This window comes from Pteropus alecto, unplaced genomic scaffold (genome assembly GCF_000325575.1).
Source record: "Pteropus alecto unplaced genomic scaffold, ASM32557v1 scaffold484, whole genome shotgun sequence".
Lineage (NCBI taxonomy): Eukaryota > Metazoa > Chordata > Mammalia > Chiroptera > Pteropodidae > Pteropus > Pteropus alecto.
This window is the reverse complement of record NW_006435778.1, coordinates 1,362,048-1,375,390: the sequence shown is the minus strand read 5'-3', so window position 1 is coordinate 1,375,390 and position 13,343 is coordinate 1,362,048. Positions and strand designations below refer to the sequence as shown.

The following is a 13,343-nucleotide window of genomic DNA, read 5'->3' as shown; positions in this document are numbered from 1 at the left end:
GTCAGCAGCCAGGCCAGAAAACGAAGGATGGTAATTGGATTTTCTTAAATCCAGCGATAGGGGGCCATCTGGACCTCTAGAACCCTGGTCCATGCCCACCCTTCCCAGGGCCAGAGACAGAGGTAGGGTCTTAACCACTCTGGAGGGTTTGACTCAGGATCGACAGATCTCCTGGCCTGATTCTTACCTCTCTCCCCTCACTCTATATAATCCAATCATTTATGAAGCCATTCAGTTTTCAAAGATTTATTGAGAGCACCTGGTAAGCGCCCAACTCTTTCTGAATAGGACTGATTAAGGTTGCAGTCCTCTTTTAGTTTACAATCTACTTGATGGAAACATATGATAGGCAAATATATAAACAAGGTAATTGCAGGCTGTGAAAAGTGCTATGAAGGAAGTAAACAGAAGAGTAACTAAAGAGCCTACTTTAGAAAGAGTAGTCAGGAAAGTCAACAAATATTTGTTGAGTACCCAGTTTCTGTCAGTTTTATCTCCCCAATATCTCTGAAATCTATCCACTTAGCTCCATCTTCCCTTCCCACTCTAATCTGGGTCACACTCTCCCTGGTTGGAATTATTGCTATAGCACCTTGCTGGGCTCCCTGACTTTGGTCTCATTTCCATTTCACCCTCTTTCCATATGGCCATCCCACCCAACCCCTTATCAGGCCCACAAGGGCCTACTTCTCTAACCTTGCCCTTCACAGCCACTGAAGGGAGAACCAAACACCCTGAGATGGGAAGATATACTAGTGCCTCAGATGAGTGAGGGGGAGTGAGAGATGGGGATGGGGAGGAAGTGCCATACTCAGGAGTTTGGTCTTTATCGGTCAACAACTTTCCAGGAGAGAGATGGTAGTGGTGGGGCCAGAAACGAAAAATCCACAGGGAAAATGGGGCTGAGGCGTGTATAGTTTGAAATTTTAATATTGCAAATTTGATATTTGCATATTTGATATTGCAATTTTATTTTGGAAAATAAAGCAAAATGTATTTATATTAGTTTGCTAGAGTTGCCACATCAAACTACTGTAGACTAGATGGCTTAAACAACAGAAATTTATTTTCTCACAGTTCTGGAGGCTAGAAGTCCAAGATCAAAGTATTGACAAGGTTAATTTCTTCTGAGGCCTCTCTCTTGGTTGGGGATAGCAGACTTCTCCCTCTGACTTCACATGATCTTTTCTCAGTGTCCTAATCTCTTCTTTTGATAAAGACACCAGTCAGATCAGATTAGGACTCACCTACAGGTCTCATTTTAACTTACTTACATACCTCTTTTAAAGGTTTTGTCTCCAAATACAGTCACATTCTAAGGTACTGGGGGTTAGGACTTTGCAGTGGCGTCAAAACTTTATCTCCACCCACCTTAGGTTTTCCAATGGGACTCTTTCAAAAAAAAAAAAAAAGGCAGATTAACAAAAGAAAAACAAGTTTATTAACATATATAATTTATGTATACATGAGAGATACCCAGGGAAAAATGAATAACTCTTTCATGTGGCTTAGAATTCAGGCTTAACTATCTTAATAGGGAAAGGGGGAAAGGGAATGTAAAACTCTTAGGGTAGAGTAAACGATTTCTAGGAAAGATGAATGGGTCCTAGAAGAATGGATGGGAGATATGATAGTTTGTGACAAAGTTTTTCTGAATATGATATAGACTTTTAGTCTTCTCTCCTGTGATATGCGATGACATCGTAGGAAAGGAATTTATGACCTATGAATTCCTTTTGGAGGATCTGTCTTTAGGCCTGACTTTTCTGTCCTCTTCCTACACTGTTCTGTGTCTCCATGTCTCTCTTACTAGTGCCCTTTTCCCTCCCCACCTCCCAAGACTCTCACAACCTCTGCCCAAGCTGAGGTTTCTCTGAGCTGTCCTTCTGGATCTCCATCCCCCACAGGATGCTGTCAAGCCTTCTACTCCTAGTAGAGTACATGTCTCGCACTCCTTGTCCCTTTAGTAACTGAGTCAAGAATCTCTTGACAGTGTCAGGTCACAGAGGTTAAGGGAGTCTGTCAAAAATGAGAAGTGCCAAGTAAGGCTAGGACTCAGGAGGGATTAAGCAATAAGGAGATCTCAGGTGTCCTTGGTGGGTGCAGAGGTAGAAGTGCTAATGCCAGACCAGAGAGAAGTGAGATGCTAATAGGTACAGTAGTGTTTCATACTTACCGTGTACTATTTTGAGCATTTTATAAACATTGATTAATTTACTATTCACAACAACTCTGTGAGATAGATATCATCATTCCCGTTTCCCCATGGGAAAATTAAGCACAAAGAGATTAAACGGCTTGCCCAAGATCACAAGAGTAGTTCACGGTAGAGTCTGGATTTGAAAATCTGAAGAGTCTGGCTCCAGACTCCATGCTGTGAACTGCCAAGCCTTATATCCAGCTATGAGCTGTGAGGAGGGGAGAGGGGCATTGGTGGTTAAAATCAGAAGAGAGGGAGCCAGACAAGAGGAGAGGTAAGAGCTAGAGGATGATAAAGAAGGGTGGGCCAGGTGATTTACTGGTGAAGTGGTTCCCTCTCCTAGACCATAAACCAAAGAGACCTGTCAGCATTGAGGAAGGGACATAAGCTTACTCAGGAGGGAGGGGATGGGTGGAGCCTGGGGACTGCCCCCTTTCTCTGGCAGAGACTTCAGGTCCTATACTCCTGTCTGTGATTCTGTGGGAAATTCACAGCCCAGCGATCTAGAGTGTTGGTAACAGGCAGAAGTGTGAGGGCTACAGATGGGGGTGGAAGCAGAGGACTGAAATGCGGCCAGCTGCATTGCCCTCGAGGAATGCAGTCAGAGAGAAGCCCCCAGGACCTCAGGGCCTGAGTTCCTTCCATCCCAGAGCCTGGCTTCCCAGGTGCAAGAAACCTGTTCTCTCATCATATTGACATCTCGCCTGGGCCCTGGAAGGAGAACATAACTCATTAGGCCATGAGTACATTTCCAGACCTTGCTCATCCAAGAAATTGTTTATGCAAAAGAGGGAGGAGGCCCAGATGTTTTTCAGGTTAAAAGGGACAAAAAGAAAAAAGGAAAGAAAGCCTGCCTGAGTTCAAGTCCTCCTGAGCTTTACCAAGATGAATCAGATCTAATCCTGTCCTTAAGGGTCTCACGGGCAGGAAGGGAGATGTCTCTGTAGGCAGATTATAGACCAGTATGATTAACTGTTGCCAGAGAGGAAACCCAGGGGTCTTTGAAGAGTGACCTAGGGGAAGATCATGGCAGGCTTCTTGGAAGATGCTCTGAGCTAGACTGTGAAGGAGCAGTGAAAAGGGGCTGGGTTAGAGGCTGGTGATGGGGGATGAGTGGGTAAAGGTGGGAACATCTCGGAGGGCCTTGTGTATTCAGTTTAAAAGCCAGGCTCTGGCACCGTTTGGCTTGGGGGCAGGCTGGTGAGGTATCAGGAGAAAGTTCTTTCTGCCTCTTCATTTCTGAAGGATTGTCTGGTTCTGGGATGCAACAGTGGACAAATAGATGGAAACCAAAGGAAACAGATTTGGCTTGTTACAGTAATAGCAACCCAGGCTAAATGTCTACAGTGCTCCAGGTTCTGGGCATTGTTTCTTTGAATACTCCCAATTGCCCTGTGAGGAAGGTGTCATTGGTCCTGTTTTACAACGGATGAAACAGATTCAGAAAGATTAGGTTAACTTGTACAAGGGTACAGAGAGCTAGAATTCAAACCCAGGTTTGTCTGACTCCCAATCTTGTGCTCCTAATCACCCTTTCATGCTTCCCCTCTTTAGGAAACACTTATGGGTAGGAAGCAGCTCACAGTGTGGGGGAAGGAGCTCCCCAAGACAAGCTCAGAAGCAAGACCACCACTACTGGGTTTTCGTAGATGACCTTGGCACTGGGTGGACAATTGAGCTGGTGCCTCAGGTATTATTTCCTCCATTTGACAGATGAAGAAACTGAGGCCTAGAAGTGGAAATGGCCACTCAAGATCCTGGACACCCCTAGGAGTCAAGATGCTGGACACAGGGCTGAGGGGGTCTACATCCCTAGGCCTGAGTCCCAGATCTGTGGCCTCGTCAGCCCTGTGGAATAGGGATGGGGAAGGGCTGGGCCAGCCCCGCCAGAGCCTGGACTAAGAGGGTGCCTGGTGATAGGACCCTGGTCCCACAGTGCGAACCCTTGCTTAGGCCCAGATGGGCAAATTCCAGCCTTTGAAGTCCATCAACTCCAGCTCTGAATCCTCTCTCCAACACTTCCTAGCTGTATGACCTTAGGCAAGTCATTTACTTCTTGGAGCCTCATCTGTGAAATGGGGATGATTCCGACCTCATGGGGTTGCGATGAGGATTCCACAAGAGTATGATGTAGTAGTACCTTTGACACAGTGCCTGTCACTTAGTCATCACTCTGTGACCAGCAGCTGTTATGATTGTAACAATTTATCATGCATCTGTCTTCTCACCTGGAGCGTGGGACAGTAATTCCTGTCATCCTGACTTCAAGGACATGGTGTCATCTGTGTGAGCTGTGGGGTCAGTGCAAATGGCACTTCTGCCATTCAAAGGCCAGCCCAGCCCTACAGGGGTAGGGAGACATATCCAGTTCCCAGGACCAGGGGAAGCTGGGTGACAGCCTCAATCCATCAATGATAACCTCAGTCCAGCCAACTTTATGGGCCCAGAAGGTACTTAAGTGTGTAGGGGATGGAAGCTAGCCCAGTTCTCCTTCCTCAACGCAGACTGCATCCCAGAACAGGTAGGCAGGTGTGGGATGGGTGTAAGAGTGCTCTGGGCCTCAGGGAAACAGGTATCAGCTTCAAGAGCAAGCCCCCAAGGGATAGTGGTAGTCTGAGCTAGAATTAAATCTCCTGTCCTCAGCAATTCAGCATCTGGTTATTCCTAGCCTTGCATGGGGCTAAAAGGAGTATGAGAAAACTTCATGCATGAGAGGGCCTAGATTTCAGTTCCCTCTTGCCCCGCCCCATCTTGGCTTGACTCCTGCTCTGTTGGGTCCTGGGAGAGATGAGGGTGTTTTGTCTGCTCTGCAGCTTCCTCTCTCCTTGTCTGCTGACACAAGATGAAGGCTGGGGTATGACCAGAGTTGAAAGGCGTTTGCCTGGGGAACTAAGCCTAGTGATGAGAAGCCAAGCTAAGGAAGAGGCTTTCTGGGGGAAACAGCTCTGGGGCAGCTCTGTGACCTTCTACCCTAGGTTCCCAGTGCCATGACGATTTCGTACACCCTCAAAGTGGCGGAGGCCCGCTTTGGAGGCTTTTCTGGGCTACTTCTCCGTTGGAGGGGAAGTATCTACAAGCTCCTCTACAAGGAGTTCCTACTTTTCATCATCTTGTATGCTCTGCTCAGCATCACCTACCGGTGAGAGGGTGAGGTCTCAGGGTGGTCTGTGGGGGACTAGGCTGCCCACCTCCCTCTAACCCAGGCCTACACGTGAACTTCTCCAGGCTGCTGCTCACCCAGGAGCAGAGATATGTGTATGCTCAGGTGGCTCGATACTGCAACCGCTCTGCGGACCTCATCCCCTTGTCCTTTGTCCTGGGTAAGGCTCTCTCTAGTTCCTCCTGGTAATCGCCTTACCCATCTTTCCTGACTTTTGGGTGGGGGTGATAGCTCTGAGAGTCAGAATTACCCCAGCGGCATAGCCCGCAGATCAACCAGAGAAGGCTCAGAAGGCATGGGGCTGTGTGCTAGGCCCAGGATTTCCAGAAGGCTAGGCCCTGCCTATCATTTGCTGGATCCTCATTCCAAACAATGCCCAAGCTACCTGCTGGCCTCATCACCTTCTGGGGACTGGAGGGGAGCTAGAGACAGGTGACACCTCATTCCCACCCTCATGGGAAGCATAGCTTCGAGTTAACTGTTACCTGGCCTTGAACCACTACTTCTCTGCCTTAGGATTGTACTCCTTCCTCCTAGCTTGGTCTAGCACATCAGGGTGGCACCAGAAGAACAGACTGTCCTCCTGACAGCAAGGCAGGGCGCTAGAGCCAAATACGTCCTTCCTTCTGCCTTGGTTCAACCTGGCCTGGACCAGGTGCTCTGGCTGGAAGGAAGGGCACGCTGACTCCCAGGCCTTCCATCTTCCCTTCTCATCCCTCCTACCCATGGCGGTGACCAGGTTTCTACGTGACCTTGGTGGTGAACCGCTGGTGGGCCCAGTACACAAGCATCCCACTGCCGGACCAGCTGATGTGTGTCATTTCGGCCAGTGTGCATGGCGTGGACCAGCATGGCCGCCTGCTGCGCCGGACCCTCATCCGTTATGCCAACCTGGCGTCAGTGTTAGTGCTGCGCTCAGTCAGCACACGCGTGCTCAAGCGATTCCCCACCATGGAGCACGTGGTATATGCAGGTGCCTTGGGCCTTCAGGGAGGGGAGGCCTGACAGCCAGGAGGAGCTCCAGGGCATCCTAAAGGCAGAGGATGAATCTATGCCCCACCCACTTTATCCCTGCAGGTTTCATGTCCCAGGAAGAAAGGAAAAAGTTTGAGAGTCTGAAATCCGACTTTAACAAGTACTGGGTCCCCTGTGTCTGGTTCACCAACCTAGCAGCTCAGGCCCGGAGAGATGGGCGAATCCGTGATGATATTGCTCTCTGCCTGCTCCTGGAAGTGAGTCTACTTAGGACCAGGCACATCTGCCCTCCTTCCCCTAGCTTTGCGAACTGGAATAATAATTTTAGTACTTAACACTTATGGCGCCCACTATGTACCACACACGGTTGGAAGCATTGTACTTATATTAACTCATTTAACTCTCACGACAACCCTTAAGATAGGTACTATTATTATCATCCCCTTTCACAGATGAGGAAACTGAGGCACAGTGTAGAAAAGAAGTTTGCCCAAGTCACAGAGCTAGTTAAGGAAGCTGGGATTCATACTCAGACATTCTGGCTCAGGGTTCTGTGCTTACAATTATTTTGCTAAACTGCTTCCCATCACAGGCACCCCAGCCTGATAAAAACTCTAAAAGCAAAATGAGCCTCCGGATCTGGTCCAGGCTTAGTTTGTGCTGGGCTCCTCTGTTCTCTCCATTCTTCCTCACCTCTACTGACATCCTCTTCCTGCTGTTCCACCAGGAGCTGAACAAGTACCGAGCCAAGTGCAGCATGCTGTTCCACTATGACTGGATCAGCATCCCTCTCGTCTACACTCAAGTAACTAACTGCCTTTCGCCTCCCTAGTCTCAGAGCCTACTGTATGTTCTATACTGCGTGTGAGATGCTGAGAAGAATTAGAGATGGTACCTACCCTGGGGCAGTTCAGTCTAGTGAGACACTGAACAGCCTAAAGCTCATCCTCAAAGCCTCCCTAGACCACTACTAAGATGACCGCATCACCTTTGGTGCTGACACACCTTGCTATATGTTTTTAATACTTGTCAGGACCTCCCCACCCCCCCGCCACCCCGTCCACCCCCACCCCCCACTACAGGCCCTTAGGGACAAGGACAGCATTTCTCCCTGTCCCATTCAGCCCGATTCCCCCTTCTCCAGGTGGTGACCATAGCAGTATACTCTTTCTTTGCCCTCTCCCTGGTTGGCCGCCAGTTTGTGGAGCCAGAGCCAGGGGCTGCCAAACCTTGGCAGCCTCTGGAGCCAGGCCAGGAGCCAGGACCAGCCCTTGGGGACCTGGACATGTATGTGCCTCTCACCACTCTGCTGCAGTTCTTCTTTTATGCTGGCTGGCTCAAGGTGGGCACTTCAGGTGGTCACACCAGCTTGCTCTGTAGAGACATGGGCCCAGGGCTCACCCCAACTTTAGGGACAGAGGACAGGGCAGAAAATATTGTCTTACAACCTGCAGGTGGCCGAACAGATCATCAACCCCTTTGGTGAGGATGATGATGACTTTGAAACCAACCAGCTCATTGACCGCAACTTGCAGGTGAGCAGAGGTCTAGGGCAGTTCGTTGGGCTCTTCCTGCCTGACAGCTCGCAGCCCCCGCGTGGAGGGGAGCGGAGGACCTTTGTGACCTGCTGCCCACCCCAGGTATCCCTGCTATCCGTGGACGACATGTACCAGAACCTGCCTCCCGTCGAGAAAGACCCCTACTGGGACGAAGGCTCAGCGCAGCCGCCCTACACTGCAGCCACGGTGGCCGAGTCGTTGCGACCTTCATTCCTGGGCTCCACTTTCAACCTGCGGTGAGTGGTCCGCGCTGAAGGAGGCAGGGCTTGACCAAACACATGGGCCCCCAGGTCCCCGCCCACCCTCTAGGGTGCCAATGACTCGGTCCTTCCTGCCCTCATCTCTGGAGAGCGGGTCCAACGGCCGGGCTGGCACGAAGGCGCGCTCATCCCGCCCGCCCGCAGCGTGAGCGACGACCCGGAGCAGAGCCTGCAGGTGGAGGCGTCTCCTGAGTCGGCTCCGCCAGTGTCCGCCGCGCAGACCCCGCTGCTCAGTCGCTTCTTGGGCGCAGGAGCGCCTTCTCCCGCCGTGAGCCTCCGGAACTTTGGCCGCGCACGAGGACCCCCCCGGACCCCTCATTTGCTGCGCTTCCGGGAGGAGGAGGACGGCGACCCCGAGGCCGCGGACTGCATCGAGGAGGCGGTGGCGGGGTCGGGGGACCAGACTCAGGAGCTCTGAGCAGAGGCAGCCGGAGCCAGGCCGCCCAGCCTGCCGCCCCTAGGCCTGACCCCAACCCGCTTCCCGCCCATTACTTCCCACTTTCTGGGCGGTGCCCCATTCTGCCCTCCAGCACTATTAGAACAGCACTTCCTGTGCGCCCTGAGCCGGGGCATTTAGGGACAGACCTTGAAAGAGGAAGATGGTTGGAAAGGCCTGAGCCAGGGCTGGAAATGTGTCCACTTTGGCGGGAGAAGGTAGGATCGATTGTTTGGGGGAGGTGAAGCTGGCAAGATACATGGGGCGAGGCATAGAGGACTAGGGCCCAGGTGGACTGTTCATTTCCTTGGCATTGGAAGGACTAGATCAGTTCTCAGATTTGAGGGAGCATCAGCATTATTGAAGGGTTTATTAAAAAGTTACAGGTACCACTCCAAACATTTGCGATTTATTAGATCTAGAATGAAGCTAAAGAATTTGCATTTCTAATAAGTTCCCAGGTGATGCTACTGCTGCTGGTCCCAGAATCGCAATTTGAGTTATACATAAGATGTTTAGGATATACTTTAGCCCGACAACCTTACTCTGGAGTCAAAGTGTGTGTGCTGGGGGACTTTTGCTTTACCTGTAATGTTCAATTTTTTGTTTGCAATGAGAATATATTTATTACTGTGCAATTACAATTGTTTAAAATTGAATTGGTATGCTATATGATGGAATAAAGATAAGGGTTTCAGAATCTGCCTTGGAGGGTGATTAAACTCAGATGTGAAGGCAGTCGTACACCACCCAGCCTAGACTTTCAGCATCTGGATTTTACAGAGTGCCAAGCCTTTTTCTGTTCCCACCAACCAAATAGGGTGAGAATAGATAATTTAAGGGGTGAGAGCTGCAATCCATCTCTATGGTGGGACTGCAGTGCTGGGAGCACTCAGTTGGAGCTAAGAGCCTTATGGGAAAGTCTCAGCACTAGATTGGTGTCGTTGCTAAACTGAGCTCCTCTAAGTTTCCTGCCTTCTAAGCTTAGCCGCTAAAGGAACTAGTGAATGTCAAAACTGACCTTTAAGGCCAAAGGATGACGAGTGCCAGAACTCAAAGAAGGGGAGGCAGGAGTGTGTAGGCAGAGATTGAGAGTGCAGCCTCTGGCATTGTCAACTGACTAGATTAAAATGATGGTTTTGATTCTTTCCTGCTGGGTTATTGAACATTTCTAAGCCTCACAGTGGCCAAATCTATAATGTGGAGACAATAGCATCCCACAGTAGCCATTCACTGAAAAGGTATTTGAGGATTTTTGCTGGGCTTGTCTTCTGCAGAGGCAGTGGAGAGGGAAAGTGGATAGATTCCTCTACAAAGAACCTATTGGTCCTGACAGATTAGAAGTAGGAGTGAAGGAGGGGGAGGAATAAAGATCAATGCCCTGTAAAGTTTCAATTAGAAAGTAAAGGCAAAGTGCTTGAGTGTTGCTTTACTATGCCTGACAGAGATCTGAGTACACATTAGCTAAGGTGGTACATGAAGAGCACTGGGTGGGAAGGTAGGACAAGGTCTCCCCAGAGCCAATGGTAAAGTTTTAGATTAGGTTTTTAACCCTTAAGTTCTTGTACTCAAAAAAGTGGTTCATATCCTAGTTCTCAGTTGACTATTCACATAAGTCTGCAATTTAGCTAATTTGATGAACCAATCAGATTTTGCACTTCTTTGGCTCTGAAAATATGTACTTGCACTTTCCATCAACTTTTATGATGTATAAAATCTTTAAGAACTCAATTTAACACATATTTCAGTGCCTGGCATATTGCCATGCACTTTTCCAGATACTGGAGACACAGCAGGACACAAATATCCCTGGTCCCCTGGAGTTATATTGAGAAGACAAAAAAAAAAAAAAAAAGCAAGATTTACACCAGCTTAAAGGGTAAAGGGAAAAAAACTGAGCAAAGGACAGTGTGGAGGGGGCCACGATTTAAAACTGTGATCAGGGAAGAACTCACTAGTGACAGAACTAAGACCTGGAGGGAATAAACCATGTAGGTATTTGAAGTGTTCCCAACAAAGGAAAAACAGCCAAGTGAACACTAATTCAGCAAGGCCAGGATGGTAGTCACCATAGAAAAAAAGGACCAGATCATGTTGAGTTCCCTAGTATTTGGTAAGGATTTTGAGATGGAAAGCCGTCAAAAACCTGACTTTTTAAAAATGATCAGATTGCTGGGATTGCTCTGGGGACAACAGAAGCAGCACTCGAAGGAAGTAGGATGCAAAAAAACTCCCAGAATGGTAGAAGTGGTGTTAATGGTTGAACCAACTTAAATGTGCTATTAAGGGTCAAGATGATTTAATCAGTTTAATGAAAACAAGTGTTTGTTGCAAATAGTTGAGAAGCTACTTGAAAAGGGAGCTTGAGAAATGTGATCAGTTTTGAACATGCAGACATCCAAGTACATGTCAGGGTAAGTGTGGACTAAAGTCAGAAAGATGGACCATAAACAACATTTAAATGCTGGAGAAAGAATGATACCAAGTTGAAGACAGAGCTGACCCTTAAATTTAGCAATGCAGAAATCACTGGTAATCTAACATACTTTTGAGTAGTGAAGTGGGGGAAGGGATTAGGGCTCAAGAGAAATAATTTTAAGACACCCAAAATCTGACAGCATGTGTAAACATGCATATAACTTACTTTCAATAATGCAGAAATTTGGAACAGTTCCAAGAGTTCTAGACCACCCATGAACCCAGGTTGAAAACTAAAAGTCAACATCCAAATATTGTTGGGAGCCCCTGTGATCAAATATTCAGACAACACAGACAAAGAACACAATAAACACCTTTATTATAGGAGCTAAGACAAAAGGAGGATTTATTTGCCTTTCCGGGCCTTGATTTTCCTCAGATAGAACTCCAGCTCCTTGCCCTCTAGCACATAGCCATCTGCTCGGCCACACTGGCCTGGTCTTGAAGCGATGCATGCTGCAACCAAGTATGAGAGGTCTTTAGCAAAATAATACTGTGGCCCTACCTAAACTAATGTTCCCTTAAAAGTCCATGATGGTTCTAGTACCCTGGGGGCAGGCATAAAACCCACAGTCTCCTCAGATATACTTTATCGTCACTTAAAGTCAGTAGCAGAACTGGACAAAGTTTTCATCAGTGAGACAGCCCCCTTAGCCTGGCCATGGACTTCTTGAAATGATACCCCTGCAATTCTCAGAGGCAGAGGTGAAACTCAGGCCTATGGACTCCTGTCCACTATTGTCCATTTTAGCTTCACACTAATGGGTTGACTAAATGTTGATTTGTATGCTGTTATCACTCAACTGTCCTAGTGAACCCTCTAGACCACATGGCTGGCAGTCACAAGAATTGAAGCAAGCAATGCAGAAGGCACACCATGACACCCCCACCACATCCTGCATGCAATAACCATCTCACCAAGAAGCTTGCCCTGCTGGAACTGCTCCTCTAGAAGACCGCTGATTTTGGCATTCTTTTTCCTTTCATCGTATTTCTTCTGAATTTTCTTTGACCGTTTTTTGTTTAAAATCTCTTCCTCCTCAGGAGTCTGAATAAAGGAGATACAGATAGATTAGGTGGGGGTCCCCAATCCCTAGCTCAGGGAAGGAATGTCATCAGAGCCTTCAACCCAGCATATCCCAATTCCTGCCACCTTCCTCAGCACTAAAGGCTTTCATCTCTCCCCCTTCAGTAGCAGAACTGGACAGAACTTTCATCACAAGGCGGCTGGAATTAGACTGGCCTCCTCCCACCCCTACAGGGAAGTTGACTCCCCAAACACGCACCAGCTTGGCCCCCTTCTTGCGGCCCAGGGGCAGTGCATAGTGGGATTCGTACCACTGTCGGTACGGTGTGCTGTCAATGAGCACGATGCAGTTCTTTACTAGGGTCTTAGTGCGGACCAGTTCATTGTTGGATGCATTGTAGACAACATCAATAATCCTTGTTTTGCGCGTACAACCTGCTCACAGGAGAAATTCAAAATCAAGTTATGTAAATCAGAGGCCAACTGTCCTTGCCCTCCCATCCCCCACCCTAACAGGGTCTAAGCAGCAGCAAGGGAAGGCTCATCTTTCCAGGCAGCTGACAACCACACATACATTCAGTCTCTAGATTCAGCCCCACTCGCAGAGACTACGTGAGTTAAGGTATAGGATAGGCTGGAGAGAACTCTCTGGTTACAACCTCAGTCTTTCCAGGAGAAACTTCAGTATCTGGGTGGAGACCATGAACTTCCTGCTAAACGCACTTAATGAAGCTTAAAAGGTTTAGGTGCTGACTCTGCCGAGTTCCCGCCTCACTCACACTCGGAGCCCCAGGAGAAGTTCCCCACGTCCAGCCTCAAGGCTCGGTACTTCTTGTTGCCTCCCCGGACCCGGACTGTGTGTATGCGGCGGGGGCCAATCTAGAAAACACATGGAGACAGGAACTAGGTTATCAAAGAGAGCAAGACAAGAGAAGAACGAACCCGAGCGGGATGGAGGAAACAGTCAGTGTAACTATGACAAGACCTAGCATTGGCAAGTGGCACACAGGTGACCAAGACGGCCACACCACCCCTAAGGATACTTTTTCATCACTTGTTACCTCCAAGAAGAAAAACCTGATTCCAAACGCGGAAAATCAGTGTCCATGCAATAATAATACCAGACTTCAATCATGTGTGGAGCATGCTCCCACCAGCAACCCTCCAACCCTCACACACATCTCCGTGCAATCTCTCCAACAGGTAAAAAAAAAAAGGGGGGGGGGGCGGGGGGGTGCAGCCCCTCAA

At 48.6% G+C, this 13,343-nt stretch overlaps 2 protein-coding genes and 3 non-coding genes across 5 annotated transcripts in view; 1 reads left to right on the top strand and 4 right to left on the bottom strand.

Annotated features, from left to right (window-relative positions):
- Nucleotides 1-5,140: 5,140 nt before the first annotated feature.
- On the top strand, nt 5,141-10,057 carry BEST4 (bestrophin 4). The gene is made up of 9 exons (XM_006911412.2): nt 5,141-5,339; nt 5,426-5,520; nt 6,100-6,333; nt 6,438-6,592; nt 7,063-7,140; nt 7,480-7,677; nt 7,790-7,870; nt 7,976-8,130; nt 8,299-10,057. The coding sequence occupies exons 1-9, from the start codon at nt 5,188-5,190 to the stop codon at nt 8,570-8,572; spliced, it is 1,422 nt and encodes a 473-aa protein (XP_006911474.1). The 5' UTR covers nt 5,141-5,187; the 3' UTR covers nt 8,573-10,057.
- Nucleotides 10,058-11,365: 1,308 nt separating this feature from the next.
- RPS8 (ribosomal protein S8) overlaps nt 11,366-13,343 on the bottom strand; it is a 2,771-nt gene continuing 793 nt past the window's right edge. The window contains exons 3-6 of the mRNA XM_006911411.3: nt 12,875-12,974; nt 12,355-12,530; nt 11,987-12,116; nt 11,366-11,524 (exon numbers count right to left, since the gene is read on the bottom strand). Of these exons, the coding sequence (XP_006911473.1) occupies nt 11,415-11,524; nt 11,987-12,116; nt 12,355-12,530; nt 12,875-12,974 (516 nt within the window). The 3' untranslated portion in view covers nt 11,366-11,414. The remainder of the gene's footprint in view (nt 11,525-11,986; nt 12,117-12,354; nt 12,531-12,874; nt 12,975-13,343) is intronic.
- Nucleotides 11,642-11,710, bottom strand: LOC112479374. The gene has a single exon (XR_003046169.1). It is a non-coding gene; the product is annotated as a small nucleolar RNA SNORD38 (small nucleolar RNA).
- On the bottom strand, nt 12,222-12,292 carry LOC112479375. Its single transcript, XR_003046170.1, has one exon. It is a non-coding gene; the product is annotated as a small nucleolar RNA SNORD38 (small nucleolar RNA).
- Nucleotides 13,054-13,154, bottom strand: LOC112479376. The gene has a single exon (XR_003046171.1). It is a non-coding gene; the product is annotated as a small nucleolar RNA SNORD46 (small nucleolar RNA).